The 13,452-nt window shown below is 39.0% G+C and overlaps 3 protein-coding genes across 3 annotated transcripts in view; 2 read left to right on the top strand and 1 right to left on the bottom strand.

Annotated features, from left to right (window-relative positions):
• The window catches only part of lbhl (LBH regulator of WNT signaling pathway, like), a 489,980-nt gene that overhangs the window by 268,898 nt on the left and 207,630 nt on the right, over positions 1-13,452 (bottom strand). The window lies entirely within an intron of this gene.
• On the top strand, positions 271-5,934 carry slc19a3b (solute carrier family 19 member 3b; the record flags this gene model as incomplete). The annotated part of the gene is made up of 5 exons (XM_079873619.1): positions 271-417; positions 1,034-1,787; positions 3,781-3,973; positions 5,039-5,180; positions 5,740-5,934. The coding sequence occupies 5 exons, from the start codon at positions 271-273 to the stop codon at positions 5,929-5,931; spliced, it is 1,428 nt and encodes a 475-aa protein (XP_079729745.1). The 3' UTR covers positions 5,932-5,934.
• irf2bp1 (interferon regulatory factor 2 binding protein 1) lies at positions 6,756-9,697 on the top strand. Its single transcript, XM_079873804.1, has 2 exons — positions 6,756-8,943; positions 9,330-9,697. Exon 1 carries the CDS (start codon positions 7,089-7,091, stop codon positions 8,928-8,930), a length of 1,842 nt encoding a protein of 613 aa, XP_079729930.1. The 5' UTR covers positions 6,756-7,088; the 3' UTR covers positions 8,931-8,943; positions 9,330-9,697.

The following is a 13,452-nucleotide window of genomic DNA, read 5'->3' as shown; positions in this document are numbered from 1 at the left end:
ATATTGATTAAATGATTACAATGTTAAGTCATCAACGCTTTGTTTTGTCAAAACACACACATATATGTTCACACACCAACAATTAGGGCGTAGAAGCACAGATCAAAGTCTCCATCATAAATACGTTCAGTTACCAGCATTGCACAGGATCTTTTCATGGGATTCAGGGTCTGGACTTGGCTTACTTTACACTGCACAGCAAAAACACAAACCAACAGTTAGACCTAAAAGGAGAGACATAATCTTGTGGCAGTGAACAAGAAGATAAGAATGAATTTCTGGAGGAAAATGAAGAGGTCAGACTGGGTCTTCCCCACTGCTTTACTCTCTCTTTATGGTTTCTTTGCCAACTGCAGACCGGCAGAGCCTTTCCTTACACCTTACTTAGTGGGACCCAAAAACATCTCAGAGGAAGTGGTGAGGATTGATTTGTTTACATTTTTATATTGGCTTAGAGATTGTTTAAGGGCTCAGACACATAGCAACAATCGACTGTAAAGTAGGGGCCAATGTTGTGTTAATATGAAGGAATTTATCACAGTCGCTTCACTCACATTTCAAATTACGCATTGCATTGTGCTATAGGGTTGAGGGCCAGTAAACTTAACGGAAAAGGTACTGGTCATTTTCTGCCAGGACATTCTCATGGATTTTTTACAGTGAACAGTGAGAAACAAACACACACAGCACAATTTCCAATTTCTCTGAGCATTTAGGATTGCAAACACTCCCAGTACAATAGAAATGACAAAGGATGACTGTCTAGTATTGATTGGATTTTGTAAGGCTGATGTATAGGAGCTCTTAAAAACAGATTTCCTTGCACAAACCATTTTCAGAGAACATATGGTGTAATAATCGCAATAATCATCTATTTAAAATATCAGCAGCTCAAAATTAAGCTAAAACTGTTCATGATTAACTGCTTTAACATTCTCCATTTATGACTATGCCTTATCAGTTTTATCTTAATAATGAATGTTACGCAATTTACTCAAATGACCAACAAACCGTCTTCTTTCCTCTCATCTAGGTAACAAACTACCTGTTTCCTATCTGGACGTACTCATATCTGGCAGTGCTCTGCCCAGTCTTCCTACTGACAGATTTGCTTAGATACAAACCTTTAATTGTAGTTCAAGGACTTTTTCTTGTCATAAATTATATAATTCTGTGTTTTGCTAACAGCTTGCCTGCTCTGACCTACCTACAGTTCAACTTTGCAATGGTCACCTCCACCGAAGTGGCCTATTTTTCATATATCTACAGCGTCATACCTCCTGAGCGCTACCAACGAGCCACGGGGTTCGTTCGCAGCGCCATGCTGACTGGCTATACCTTCGGAGCCACGTTAGGCCAGCTGTTAATATCATTAGCTGGCACAAGCTACTTCCATATAAACACTATTACTCTGGGGCTAATGGCAGTGGCTTTCTGTGTTTCTTTGTTCCTGCCAATGCCTAAAAATGGAGTGTTTTTTAAGAAGAAGGTGGATGTGTCTACGGAGACACTGAACGAGGTCGGAGGAACGGATATAGCAAAGGAGGCTACAGGAAGATGCTGTGCTTGGGGAAACGTTATTAAAACTTCAGGAAAACAAATGTGGGAGAGTCTGAAAGAAACCTACTCCTCCAGAAGTCTGGTGCAGTGGTCCCTCTGGTGGGCTCTGGCCACGGCTGGATATGGACAGGTCTTCAACTACGTCCAGCTGATGTGGGACCACATTGAGCCCTCCAGCACCGCCTCTGTGTATAATGGGGGAGTGGAGGCCGTCTGCACACTTGTAGGTGAGGCATTTTGTGGAATCAGACTCTGAACTCAAAGATTGTATTTACCATTAAACACTATCAAATGTAATAAAGCCATTATCTTTAAAGGGAATAACATCAGAATATGCCTAGCCCAGAGGTTCCCAAACTTAAAGTTAATATTTCAATAATATAGTGACACATTTGCATTGTCATGGTTCTCTGATGTTGATCAATCAAATAAGATAATATCTTACCTAGGCTACGTATTTATATATAGGGCTGCACAGATCATTACATTGTGTTAACTCTAATTTTAAAATTATGTTATAAATACTGTTGTAATCGAAATTATTCTCCTCCCATTGCAAATCAGGTTTATTGGCAAACTTTACAGACTTTTAGCTGTTTGCAATGAACAATTTAAACAAAAGTAATTGAAATAGCTCAAATGTTTCAAGTGGTTTCCAAAAATTCAACTGAAAATGCAACTTTATTGACTCCTGCAGTCTGACAAGTATTCATATAAACATTTCAGCATTACTTTTGTTTGATTTGTTCATTGCAAACAGCTAAAAGTTTGTATATTTTGCCAATAAACCTGATTTGCAATGGGGGAATAATAATTTCGATTACAACTGTGTATTACCGTGCTCCTGAATATTTGATAATTATCTACCTAATAATTATTTTACTTTACACTGCAAATTACAATACTAATATGTATGTAGGCTATTAAAATATCTGCTTTCAAACATTCAAATTTTTATTTTGGCAGAATACTGGTGAAATGCTGTAAACTTCAATCCACAAAAAAATTGGAAACTGTGCAAATGTGTAAATATGTAAACCTAGTGCACAAACACTGTAGGGTGCACACGTATTGCTGCTCTTCACTCTGAAACACGCAGCACAACAGAGACATATGCTTATTTAATTAAAGGTAGGGTTTAGGAAATTTCAGAGAGGCTAGCAAAAGCAAGCTAGCTTTGAAAGCATGAGATCCCACCCTCCCTTCAGAGCGTCTCCAAAGCCACGCCTCCTCCAAACCACATGATCTCTCACATCAGAGTCTGCAAAGCGTAATGAGAGACGGCGTTAAATTACCTCATGTCTCAAAGCACATAACATTACAATAATAATGAACATAAACAACTTCCAGAGCGCTGACTTGCACCACCTGACTGCTGCAGATTCATTTCAGCGTTGATAGTGCTGCAGAGAAGTGCATAAATCCGAGTCTGAGGATGTGAACGGCTCCGGGTTGTCATCTCGGAATTACGGTGCATCATTGCATTGGGACCAAACGCATTAATTGGACAAACCTTTTTTGGTCCTGAGACTTCCACAGAAGATATATTTAGATTGTTTAATATTTAGACCACTTCGATTTTTGATTGCTATCAGGATGTGAATAGAGTTTCAACCAGTATAACAAAAAGGGTTTATTAAAAACATTGCCTACACCCTAGCTTTAAATCACAGCCTTTGATTTGATAATTGCGCGTGCTATTAAAATATTAGTTTTATTTCAATTTATTCTGCAGCTACATTTATATATATACATTTTTACATTAGATAGAAATATTAGCTTTTCATCAACTCATGAACCCCCTGCAGTTCCCTCATATGTGTGAAACCTCTATTGGGAAACCATGGGCAAACCAAACCACTCCTGCTTTATCCGCAAACCATACGTTGAATCATCATGCGTTGAGAAGCCTTCTAACGCGTAATTGTTATGCAGATTGCATAGGAATTCAGCAGCCCAGTTTGTGTAGGGAAGATAATTTAAGCAATTACAACAGTAGGGGTTTAGTCACTTTAATTGCAGCAGAAAAGAATGTCTCCCAGTTTTGATGTCTCGACAAGAACATTCAAACAAAGGCAACAGAAATTAGTACTGAGCACCATACAGAATAAAAATGAGACTAAATGCATTTCTCCGATTTAATTGTCGTCTTCCGTTGTGCCTCTTCTTTGTTCCCAGATGTGGCATTATTGTGAGTGATGTTGTGACTGTTGCTTTCAGGTGCAGCCGCAGCGTTCTCTGTGGGTTATATCAGAGTCCAGTGGGGTGTGTGGGGCGAGCTCTCTCTGGGGGGTTTCTCTGCCATCGGGGCAGGCTGTGTCTTTCTCATGGGCTTCACTAACAATATCTGGCTGTGTTACGCAGGCTACGCTGTCTTCAAAGCGTCATACATGTTCCTCATCACAATCACAATGTAAGTTAGTCATTACACAATAAGTGTGTATATATATACAGTACCAGTCAAAAGTTTGGAAACATTACTATTTTTAATGTTTTTGAAAGAAGTCTCTTATGCTCATCAAGCCTGCAGTTAAAAAAAAAAAAAAAAAAAAAAAAAACAGTAATATTATGAAATATTATTACAATTTAAAATAATGGTTCTCTTTTTTAATATACTTTAAAATGTCATTTATTTTTGTGATGCAAAGCTGAATTTTCATCAGCAAGTACTCCAGTCTTTGGTGTCTTATGATCCTTCAGAAATCATTCTAATATGCTGATTTATGATCAATGTTGGAAACAGTTGTGCTGCTTAATATTTTTTTTATAACCTGAGATACTTTTTTCAGGATTATTTGATGAATAAAAAGTTAAAAAGAACTGTATTTATTTAGAATAGAAATCTTTTGTAACAATATACACTACCGTTCAAAAGTTTGGGAACAATAACTATTTTTTTTTTAAGAATTTAGTACTTTAATTCAACAAGGATGCGTTAAATTGATAAAAGGTGATGGTAACGATTTATATTGTTAGAAATGTTTTTATTTTGAATAAATGCTGTTTTTATGAATAAATGCTGTTAACGTTTTACTCATCAATGAATCCTGAAAAAAGTATTCCAAAAAAATATATTAAACAGCACAACTGTTTCCATCATTGATAATAACTGAGTATCAAATCATCATATTAGAATGATTTATGAAGGATCATAAGAAATATTAAACATTAAAAATAGTAATGTTTCCAAACTTTTGACTGGTACTGTATATATATATATATATATTTAAAAATATATATATATTATTAAAACACACGTCTTGACAACATTTTTACATTATAACTCATCAAAATAAGTTAAGCCAGTTACTGTACTATAAGTCAGTTTAATATAATTTGTTAAAAGTTGAAATTGCTTGTACAGCCAAGTTGATTATAATAAAAAATTTAAATGTAAGGCAGCAACTGAACTAAAGTCGGTTTGTTTTCTCCTTGACTAACTTATACGTCCTTCTCTTTTCCCCCTTTTTGCTGGAAGGTTTCAGATCGCACTTAACCTCTCTATGGAATGTTATGCTTTAACTTTTGGCATTAACACTTTTGTTGCTCTTACACTTCAAACTATACTCACTGCTGTTGTGGTGGACAATTCAGCCCTGGGACTGGACATTACAACACAGGTAAGCTCTCACTACATGGAACTTACAGTGAAATTCAACCCTGTAAAGCCTAACATAAGAAATAATAGATTTCCCCTTGAAAACAAACAGTTTATTGAACCTGTAGACATATTATAAAAAAATAAAAGCCTGACGTTTCATATTTGATTCTCACATTTTAACATGATTAAAAAAAAAAAATGCTGTATACCTGATCAAGTATAGGCTAAGTTTCTTCAGTCCAGTAATCATCTTGAAATATTACTAATAATAATAATACAAGTTATTACGTTTACTTTATAAAAATCAGTAGACCTATAAATTTCACAGTAAAAAAACACGCGAACCATGACCTTTTACTTGCTAGAAAGGTATAAACTATCAACCAGACGACAGACGGCATGTAGTAGACTGTGTGCAACAGGTTTTTCAGCAAAGCTGATCATTCAGAGGCCTTAGAAAATATATGAAAACAATAGGATTTATAGGGTTAACAAAAATTCATGAGAGTAAAAGAATAACCATGCATGGTTTGAAATGAATGTTTGTATAAACCTGCATTTTGGCCCTTCTTTTACAGTTTCTTGTATATGGAGGTTACTACAGCACCATCTCTGTGCTCTTCCTCATGCAAGGCTTGTACACCGTGTGTAAGCATTACTGTAAATCTGCAGCAGAAACAAACACAAGCCGGCCACCTTCTGCCATTCTGGAGGAGAAATCTGAGGATCTTGATCCACAGACAACACAAAATGAACATTCAGCACTATAACTTCACACAACAACAAAAAAAAAACATTTTTTTTAAAAATCACAAAAACAGTTTTTTTTTGGTGTGTGTGTCTTTCTTTTAATGTTGTTATTATCCTGGAGAGGATATTGTATAATATGTTTAATTATTTATTCAAACAGTATATTTGCATAGACTGTTCTGTCATTTCCTGTTTATAATTTGAAAAAACAAAAAAGTGATTACAGTTTGCGCTCAGCAAATATTAACCAAACTCAAGTAAAATAAGCTTGTTTAGACGACTTCAATGCTAAAAATAAAAAAGGCGTTTCAAACATGGTAACGTTAAGCTTTAGAAATCAAAAGTTTATATATCATCTTATAAACAGAATCAAATAGTTAAACCAGCAAACAACAGAAGATCAGCGCTCACAACAGTAACATGGAACGTCATTTCTGTAATATAACACCGGAAGTTTTTGAAACACGTCGTTGGGAATAGCGGACGTGACGTTAACCATTTGTAAACTGGGAATTGCAGTCGAATAACCTTTTTTTGCAAGAACATATTGCAATTATTCACATTTATCCATATTGCTAGAGTGGTTAAGTTTTATTTGACTAAGCTATGCTCATTACAATTATGTTTTCGTAACCCCCCCAAAAAAACGAACTATACAACATGTCATTATAGTTCGAGATAAATCTAATAAAATAAAATATATTCTAAATAAATAAAAAAGGCGAGAAAATAATTACATACAAATTATTTTTCCGCAATAAATATAATTAAATAAATTATTTTACATATAAAGTGAGCCTAACAATAAAAAGATGATGTTATGACTGATGCCTCTATTCCATAACTATCTGAGGGCTTTATTTAAAAAAATAAAAGGGCTTCCTTCAGGCAAAAGCACTACCGAGTGAAGCGCGCGTCCAGCTGCACAAAACTACACTTCCCAGAATTCAACGGCTCAGAGTTGCGTAACTTTCGGAACGTCTTCCAGGAGAAACTCTGCGGCCCAGGCGACTTGGCAGAAACATCAAACACCTCGATTCTGAATGACACAAAATCCGACGCAGTTGTATATAGTCGTCCGTAACGAGGAAACCGTCGACCGCAGACGCTCGGAGGTTGACTGCGAAAGAGATTCAGGGTGGATTTGAGAACGCAAGATCGCGAGGGCCTATCAAATATGTCCTCTTCCTCGCAGGCATCTTCCAGGCGGCAATGGTGCTACCTTTGCGACCTGCCAAAGATGCCCTGGGCCATGATTTGGGACTTCAGCGAGGCCGTGTGCAGAGGCTGTGTGAACTACGAGGGCGCGGACAGAATCGAGTTGCTCATCGACACGGCGCGGCAGCTCAAGCGAACACACGTGATGCAGGACGGCAGATCTCCGGGTCCGCAGCCCGCCGGTAAACACGGTCCCGCTGGTAAGGAGGGTCCTATGGAGGCCGGTAGACCGCCCTCCGAGCGATATGAGCGGGGAAGGGGAGAGTATGTGTCCGGCAGGCTGCCCAACGGGCTGCCTAGACTGGAGGATGGTGGTCCGCCTGAGGTTAGTAGGCAGAGTCCTACTGCCAGGAGGACTTTGGTGGGGGCTGTTCCACCCAGTTTAATGGCGCAGGGGCTTGTCGGAGCCCCTCATGGTCTGCTGACCGCCATGCCTGGTCTGAATGCCCGAGCCGGTGGCGCCCCCTTGACCATTTCTGCTCCCATGTTGAACGAGATCAGTAAAAGACAGGCTCTGGGCATGGGGATGAACGTGGGTGTGGCGTCTTTCATGAGCCCTGAGTTTGAAAGGGAGATCAAGGAGAAGCAGAGGAACGCCGAAGCCCTCGCCGAGCTCTCCGAAAGCGTGAGGAACCGCACGGACGAATGGCCGGGACGCCCCAAACACATGCGCGACACCCTGCACACCCTCTCTAGCTGCACCCCGTTCAATGTCCGCTTTAAGAAGGACCACGGCCTGGTGGGGAGGGTGTTCGCGTTCGACGCCAAGCTGACGGTTGAGTTTGAGCTGAAGGTTTTCGTCGAGTACCCGTGCGGGTCCGGTAACGTGTTCTCCAGCGTGTTAGCGCTAGTCAAGCAGATGTTCCACGACTCTCAGAAAGACACTGGCAAGGCCATTAACTCGGGCTACAAGTACGTGGAGTATGAGAAAAGGCACGGCACCGGCGACTGGCGTCTCCTGTCAGAGCTTTTCAGCGACGCGGTGCGAGCGTTCAAAGATGCGCCGGCCCCGGACGCCCTCCCGCAGTCGTACCTGGACGCCAGCTGCTCCATGTTGCCCACCGCGCTCTGCCACATCAGCCGTCCCACGCAGCCGAGAGTACGCCGACGCAAAGCCTCGCCCGAGCCGGAGGCCACCGAGAGGATGACCTCAGAGGAAATCCGCCAGCACTGGTCCCTTGTGTACCCTGGCATCCCCGGCCACATGCCCGCTACATCGCTAGCCAGCGCAGGACAGCCTCCAGAGACCCACAGTAGCGACCCTTCGCCCATCACTGCTCTCATGAGTGTGGCCGACAACGTTGGCACCGCCGTCCCGAAAGATGCTCCGGGCAGCAGCGGAAGCCACTCTGCGAACGCGGGCCGGCAGAACAGCACCAGCCCTTCACCCGCTGGCGGTCAGCGGCGGCTAGCGTCGCGCAACGGGGAACCGTCGGCTGGCAGTAGCTCGGGAGGGCCGACCACGACCGTCACCGTCCCCCTCGCCGACCAGAGCGCCGTTATGGGAGCTGAGGGCTCAGGAGGAGCCGGAGGAGGAGGAGCCCCTCTCTGCTGTACCATCTGCCACGAGCGCCTGGAGGACACGCACTTCGTCCAGTGTCCATCGGTGCCCGGGCACAAGTTCTGCTTCCCTTGCACCCGAGACTTCATCCGCAGACAGGGCTCAGGGAGCGAGGTGTACTGCCCCAGCGGGGAGAAGTGCCCCCTCGTGGGCTCCAACGTGCCCTGGGCCTTCATGCAAGGCGAGATCTCCACCATCCTGGCAGGAGATGTGAAGGTGAAGAAGGAAAGAGACCCGTAACGGCCAGAAGCAGGTCAGATAACGTGCATAATAATGCTTTTATTCCGAAAAGACGCATTAAATTGATCAAAAGTGACAGTTAAAACATTTCTAATGTTGCAAAAGATTTCTATTTTTTCTATTCATCAAAGAATCCTGAAAAAAAGGTTTCCCCAAAAATAATAATAATAATAATAAATGTGTCTTGAGCAGCATATTAGAATGATTTCTGAAGGATCATGTGACTCTGATGAATAAATTACATTTTACACTATATTTGACAATAGAAAACAGTAATATTAGTGTTTTTCCTGTATTTTTGATTTTAAAAACGTTGCATTTCACCACCATCCCCAAACTTTTGAGTGCATGTGTATATCATCTACAATATTAACATGTATATGATTGCCTCCCCAACAGAAGCAAAGCTCACTCTGAGGGAGCTGCGATCCCGAGCCCTGAAGATGGCGGCTGTGATCGAGTGGCCCACAGCTCTGGAGAGACGACTGCCGGTGTGCAGATCCTCCTCCTCCGTCTACCCCTCTTGCCCTCCTCCGTTTCCTTCCCTTCACCGTCTCCGGAGAACCGGAGAACACAGCCATTTTGCCCATGTATTAAACCCTCCAGCACTTATTTCAGACCCTTAGATTCGTCGGCCCCTGTCAATTCAAGAACTTCCAGTCCTGCAAAGCGAAACCAGGTCCACGTACTTACTATGAGAAGAAACACATTTCACAGATCCAGTGGGGTGAACAGTGATTTCCCAGAATGTGCTACAAACCACCTGACAGATGCAGATTGTACAGCGGGAAGCGTATGTTTGCAAAGGCGACTTCCTTCACAATCACAGAACTGCACCGGCTTCAGGCCCACTCTTGCGTTTGCTGTTGTATATGCTGCATAAAACTGTTCGATAGTCCAGGAATATTACTAAGTGCTAAAAGCCCTTCCTTCAAATCGCTTCTTGATACGTATAATAAATGTACAATAGATATCTTTATGTTTTTTACTCCGTGTAGATTGTTACCAGAATTATCCCTTTCAATGGTTATAGATGTGCAATCTCTAGATTTGATACTATGTTGCTTTATGTACCACTAAGTCTTTGAATGAATAGAAAACCAAAGATAGACATGCTGAATATTGTCGTATCATATGATGCTATAACATATTTTTGTGGCTTTCGTCAGATTACACGGGCGGATATGGGGAATGTTTTACATTGGGAACTTCTATTGAACCCTTTATGGGTAGACACACGATAGATTTTTATTACGAGTAAGCAGATCGCTATATTTTCTATTGTAACCCATTGGCTTTTAAACCCTTGGAGGCGATGACTAGTTTAATATTACGACAACAGAGCCACTTTTTGTTTTTTTATAAGTACGTGTTTTTTCTTTTCGTTTTTACATGTAAAAGACATACTTTATGACAATTGTGTTAATGTAAGTGTTGGAAGAGCTGGCGTATATTAGGCAGGTAGTCCAATAAACGGTGACAAACCCAAACATATTTTGGACTCTTCCAGATCTTTTTCGGCCCATGTTGGTTCGGTTCTCCATATTGTTTTGACAAATCTACAGTCTTGTTTTTTGACATTTGAAAAATATATGACGAAATATATAAATGCACAAAGTACTGTTCTGTAAGACCTCTGTTTAATCGGCTTTTATGTTACAGCTTAAATTGTATTTAAATTAAAAGATTGACTTTTCACAAACTCTCGGAGACTGTTGTTTTTTTGTTTTGTTTTTTAGTGATGCAAGAAGTCTGCAGATAATGCTAAGCGCTGACCCTGAAATTTGGTTGGAGATTACAGTGTTTATGCTATTCAGCATTCCCAATTTTTTTTAAATGGGTGGTATACAGCACTTCAATATAGTTCATAGCTGTTTTTAAACATCTGGAAATGTCTTGCAGTGAGATTATAGCTAAATGTTTTTTGTCATGAACATTGTTCATCTTAAATTTCTTTAGAAAGTGAGCTGATTTAACCCTTCAAATGACTTCCACTGATGTAACCCAATGTTGTCAGGTTTTTCCGTAATAAATTATTCCCTTTTTTTTTACTTAAATTACAGTTTTAGGTTAGCTGGAAAATCATTTTTTACAGCATATAGTAAACTTGGGAAACTGCACAGCGCGGTGTGGAAACGGTGTGACCCAGTAAAAGGTGGACTTTGAATCGATCACTGTGAAAGTGTGATTGTGTGGGTTGTTTTTATACTGGAGATTCAGAAACTGTTCAAGGTTGGAACATGTGTGCTTTCTTACAGTCTGCTTATCTGCGGTGTTTGTGTGGGGAAAGGACATGATTATAAACATCACAGATCTATTTACAGTATTTTCGGACATACGTGATGTTTTAGTTGGCTGTTAAACCAGGTCACTTTGAATGATATCAAACCTCTGGCCCACTGCATTATATACAGGTAATTGTCAATTTGCTTGATGGCAGGGTTAGCTAAAGTGTGACCAACATTTTTCTTACTTGAAATAAATGCTTATGTTTGACAATATTAAATATTTTAAAAAAAGAAAAAGAAAACATGCCAAGGAAACATCTCATTTTCATTTAGTTTATCTTGATGTACTAGCCTAACTAAAATAAAACTTGAGTATAAAGACATGTTAAAAAAAAAAAAGTAATACATTTTTTTTTTTACATAATAAAAATAAAGCGTTAAATAATGGCTAATTAAACCATAAAATATAAAAATAAAACTAGAATAATAGGATCTCAATGATTCTAAATGACCTGAAAGTCTCGAGGTTTTGTCATGGTTTTGCCCTCTTTGCTGTAATGTTTACCTCTGTCCAGCAGATGGAAGTGTTCTCCCAACACACTGCGACAGAACGAGAACGATCGGGTTGTTTAGTAAACACTTGATTCAGTCGATAAGCGGTGGAATGAAATGTGAAACAAAAAGTAGCCGTTCAGCAAGTGACATTACACCTCATGGGACTGGACACTCACTGTTTATAAAGTCTGTATAAACTAGAATCCATATAAAAATTAAAAAACTTGGTTTAAGTTTTTAAAACAATAACATTTCTAACTTGTTCATGCATTTTGCAACGTCTAAAACCTAAAAAGAACGTTCTGTGTAATTCTACAGATATACTTTTCTATAGAACAGAATCGAATAGAATATGCAGCCTCAGCAAAATGATTGGCAAACCATTGTCCTTACAAAAAAATAAGTATACTATAGGATAATTTTATTATGACGCATCAGTTTTATTATAGAACGCATAGGTACGTAAGCATGGAAGGCATTTTAGCACATTTTTTAGTTTATGAAAGTACACTTTGAAGTATAGTCTCAGTAGTAATTTTATACTGCAACATAACTTAACATCATTATAGCTTACTAAACACACACACACACACACGCACTTTAAGTACTTTGTTCCTATTTAGGAAGGGCCTATTAATTTTTACACTTTAAATATACCTTAAACTGTACTTTAATTTGAAGTAAATTCCTATATCACATCAATTTCACATACAATGCACATACTCAGAATTAGGAATATATCTGTTTTCTTTATAAATCAATAATTTCAAACAATGTAGGCTAAGTTTATTAGACAGTATGTACATCAAAAGAGTAAACAACTACACATCCACTTAGAATAATTACTTTTAAGTACATCTCGATCAAAAGAATGTGTAGTAGGCCTGTAGGCCAAATATAGGCTACTTAGACGTTTCTGTCAGTATAAGTCAAGTATACTGTATTTTTAAGTATAGGCTATATTTCGGAGTAGCTAGTATAGGCTACATAAAAAGTAGACTGAACATATACTTATTTTTAGTGTAAAAGAATTAATAGCACACTTGAATAAACATTTTGTGAGGGTGGTCAGTGGATTCTTTGTTTCAGAAAAAAATGAATGTTCAGTCTTCTGTACATTAGTCACTTAAAAAATGGAACGTAGAAAATGGACTCTAAATGTCACAAAATGTCAAGTTACTAATCCTAACAGCAATGATAAAACAATGTAAATGGAAACCAGTGAAAAATTAACCTCATTAATTATTCAAGGCCCAGTGCATGATGGGAACACCAAAATCAGAAAAGTTGAGTAATTTTACTTTAATTTTACGTCATTTTATTACATTGATATTTACGCTTTCATTTTAATTGAGTACTAATATAGAATTTACTTGTTTTTATTCTTGCCTGAACTAACTTTTTCATGTAAATTACAGTTTTTTCTGTAGTATAGCCTACTTCACCACAAAATCATTTTTATCAGTGTACACTTATACATACAATATATTAGCCTACATATAGGCCTAACTAGAGTAATTTATGATAAATATATATGGATATTGTTCTTGAAGGACTTTTTTTTCTAATATATTTTAGGGTGAAAGCTTCCTGTCTGAAGTCTGCTTGTCATCTGAAGGCTTCATGTGAATGTCTTCGTATTTTCAACCAGTTAGACTATCATTAATGACTCACTGCTGTTTGGCTCCTCAAAAGCCTTAAGACACGTTTCTAATATTCTGCTTCCTCCATTAGCGTCA

Source organism: Squalius cephalus, assembly GCF_949319135.1.
Source record: "Squalius cephalus genome assembly, chromosome: 6".
NCBI classification, from domain to species: Eukaryota; Metazoa; Chordata; class Actinopteri; order Cypriniformes; family Leuciscidae; genus Squalius; species Squalius cephalus.
This window is presented reverse-complemented; position numbering and strand designations above follow the sequence as displayed.

Coding starts and splice junctions, on each gene's coding strand:
- irf2bp1 (XM_079873804.1), top strand. CDS start 7,089: ATGTCCTCTTCCTCGCAGGCATCTTCCAGGCGGCAATGGTGCTACCTT.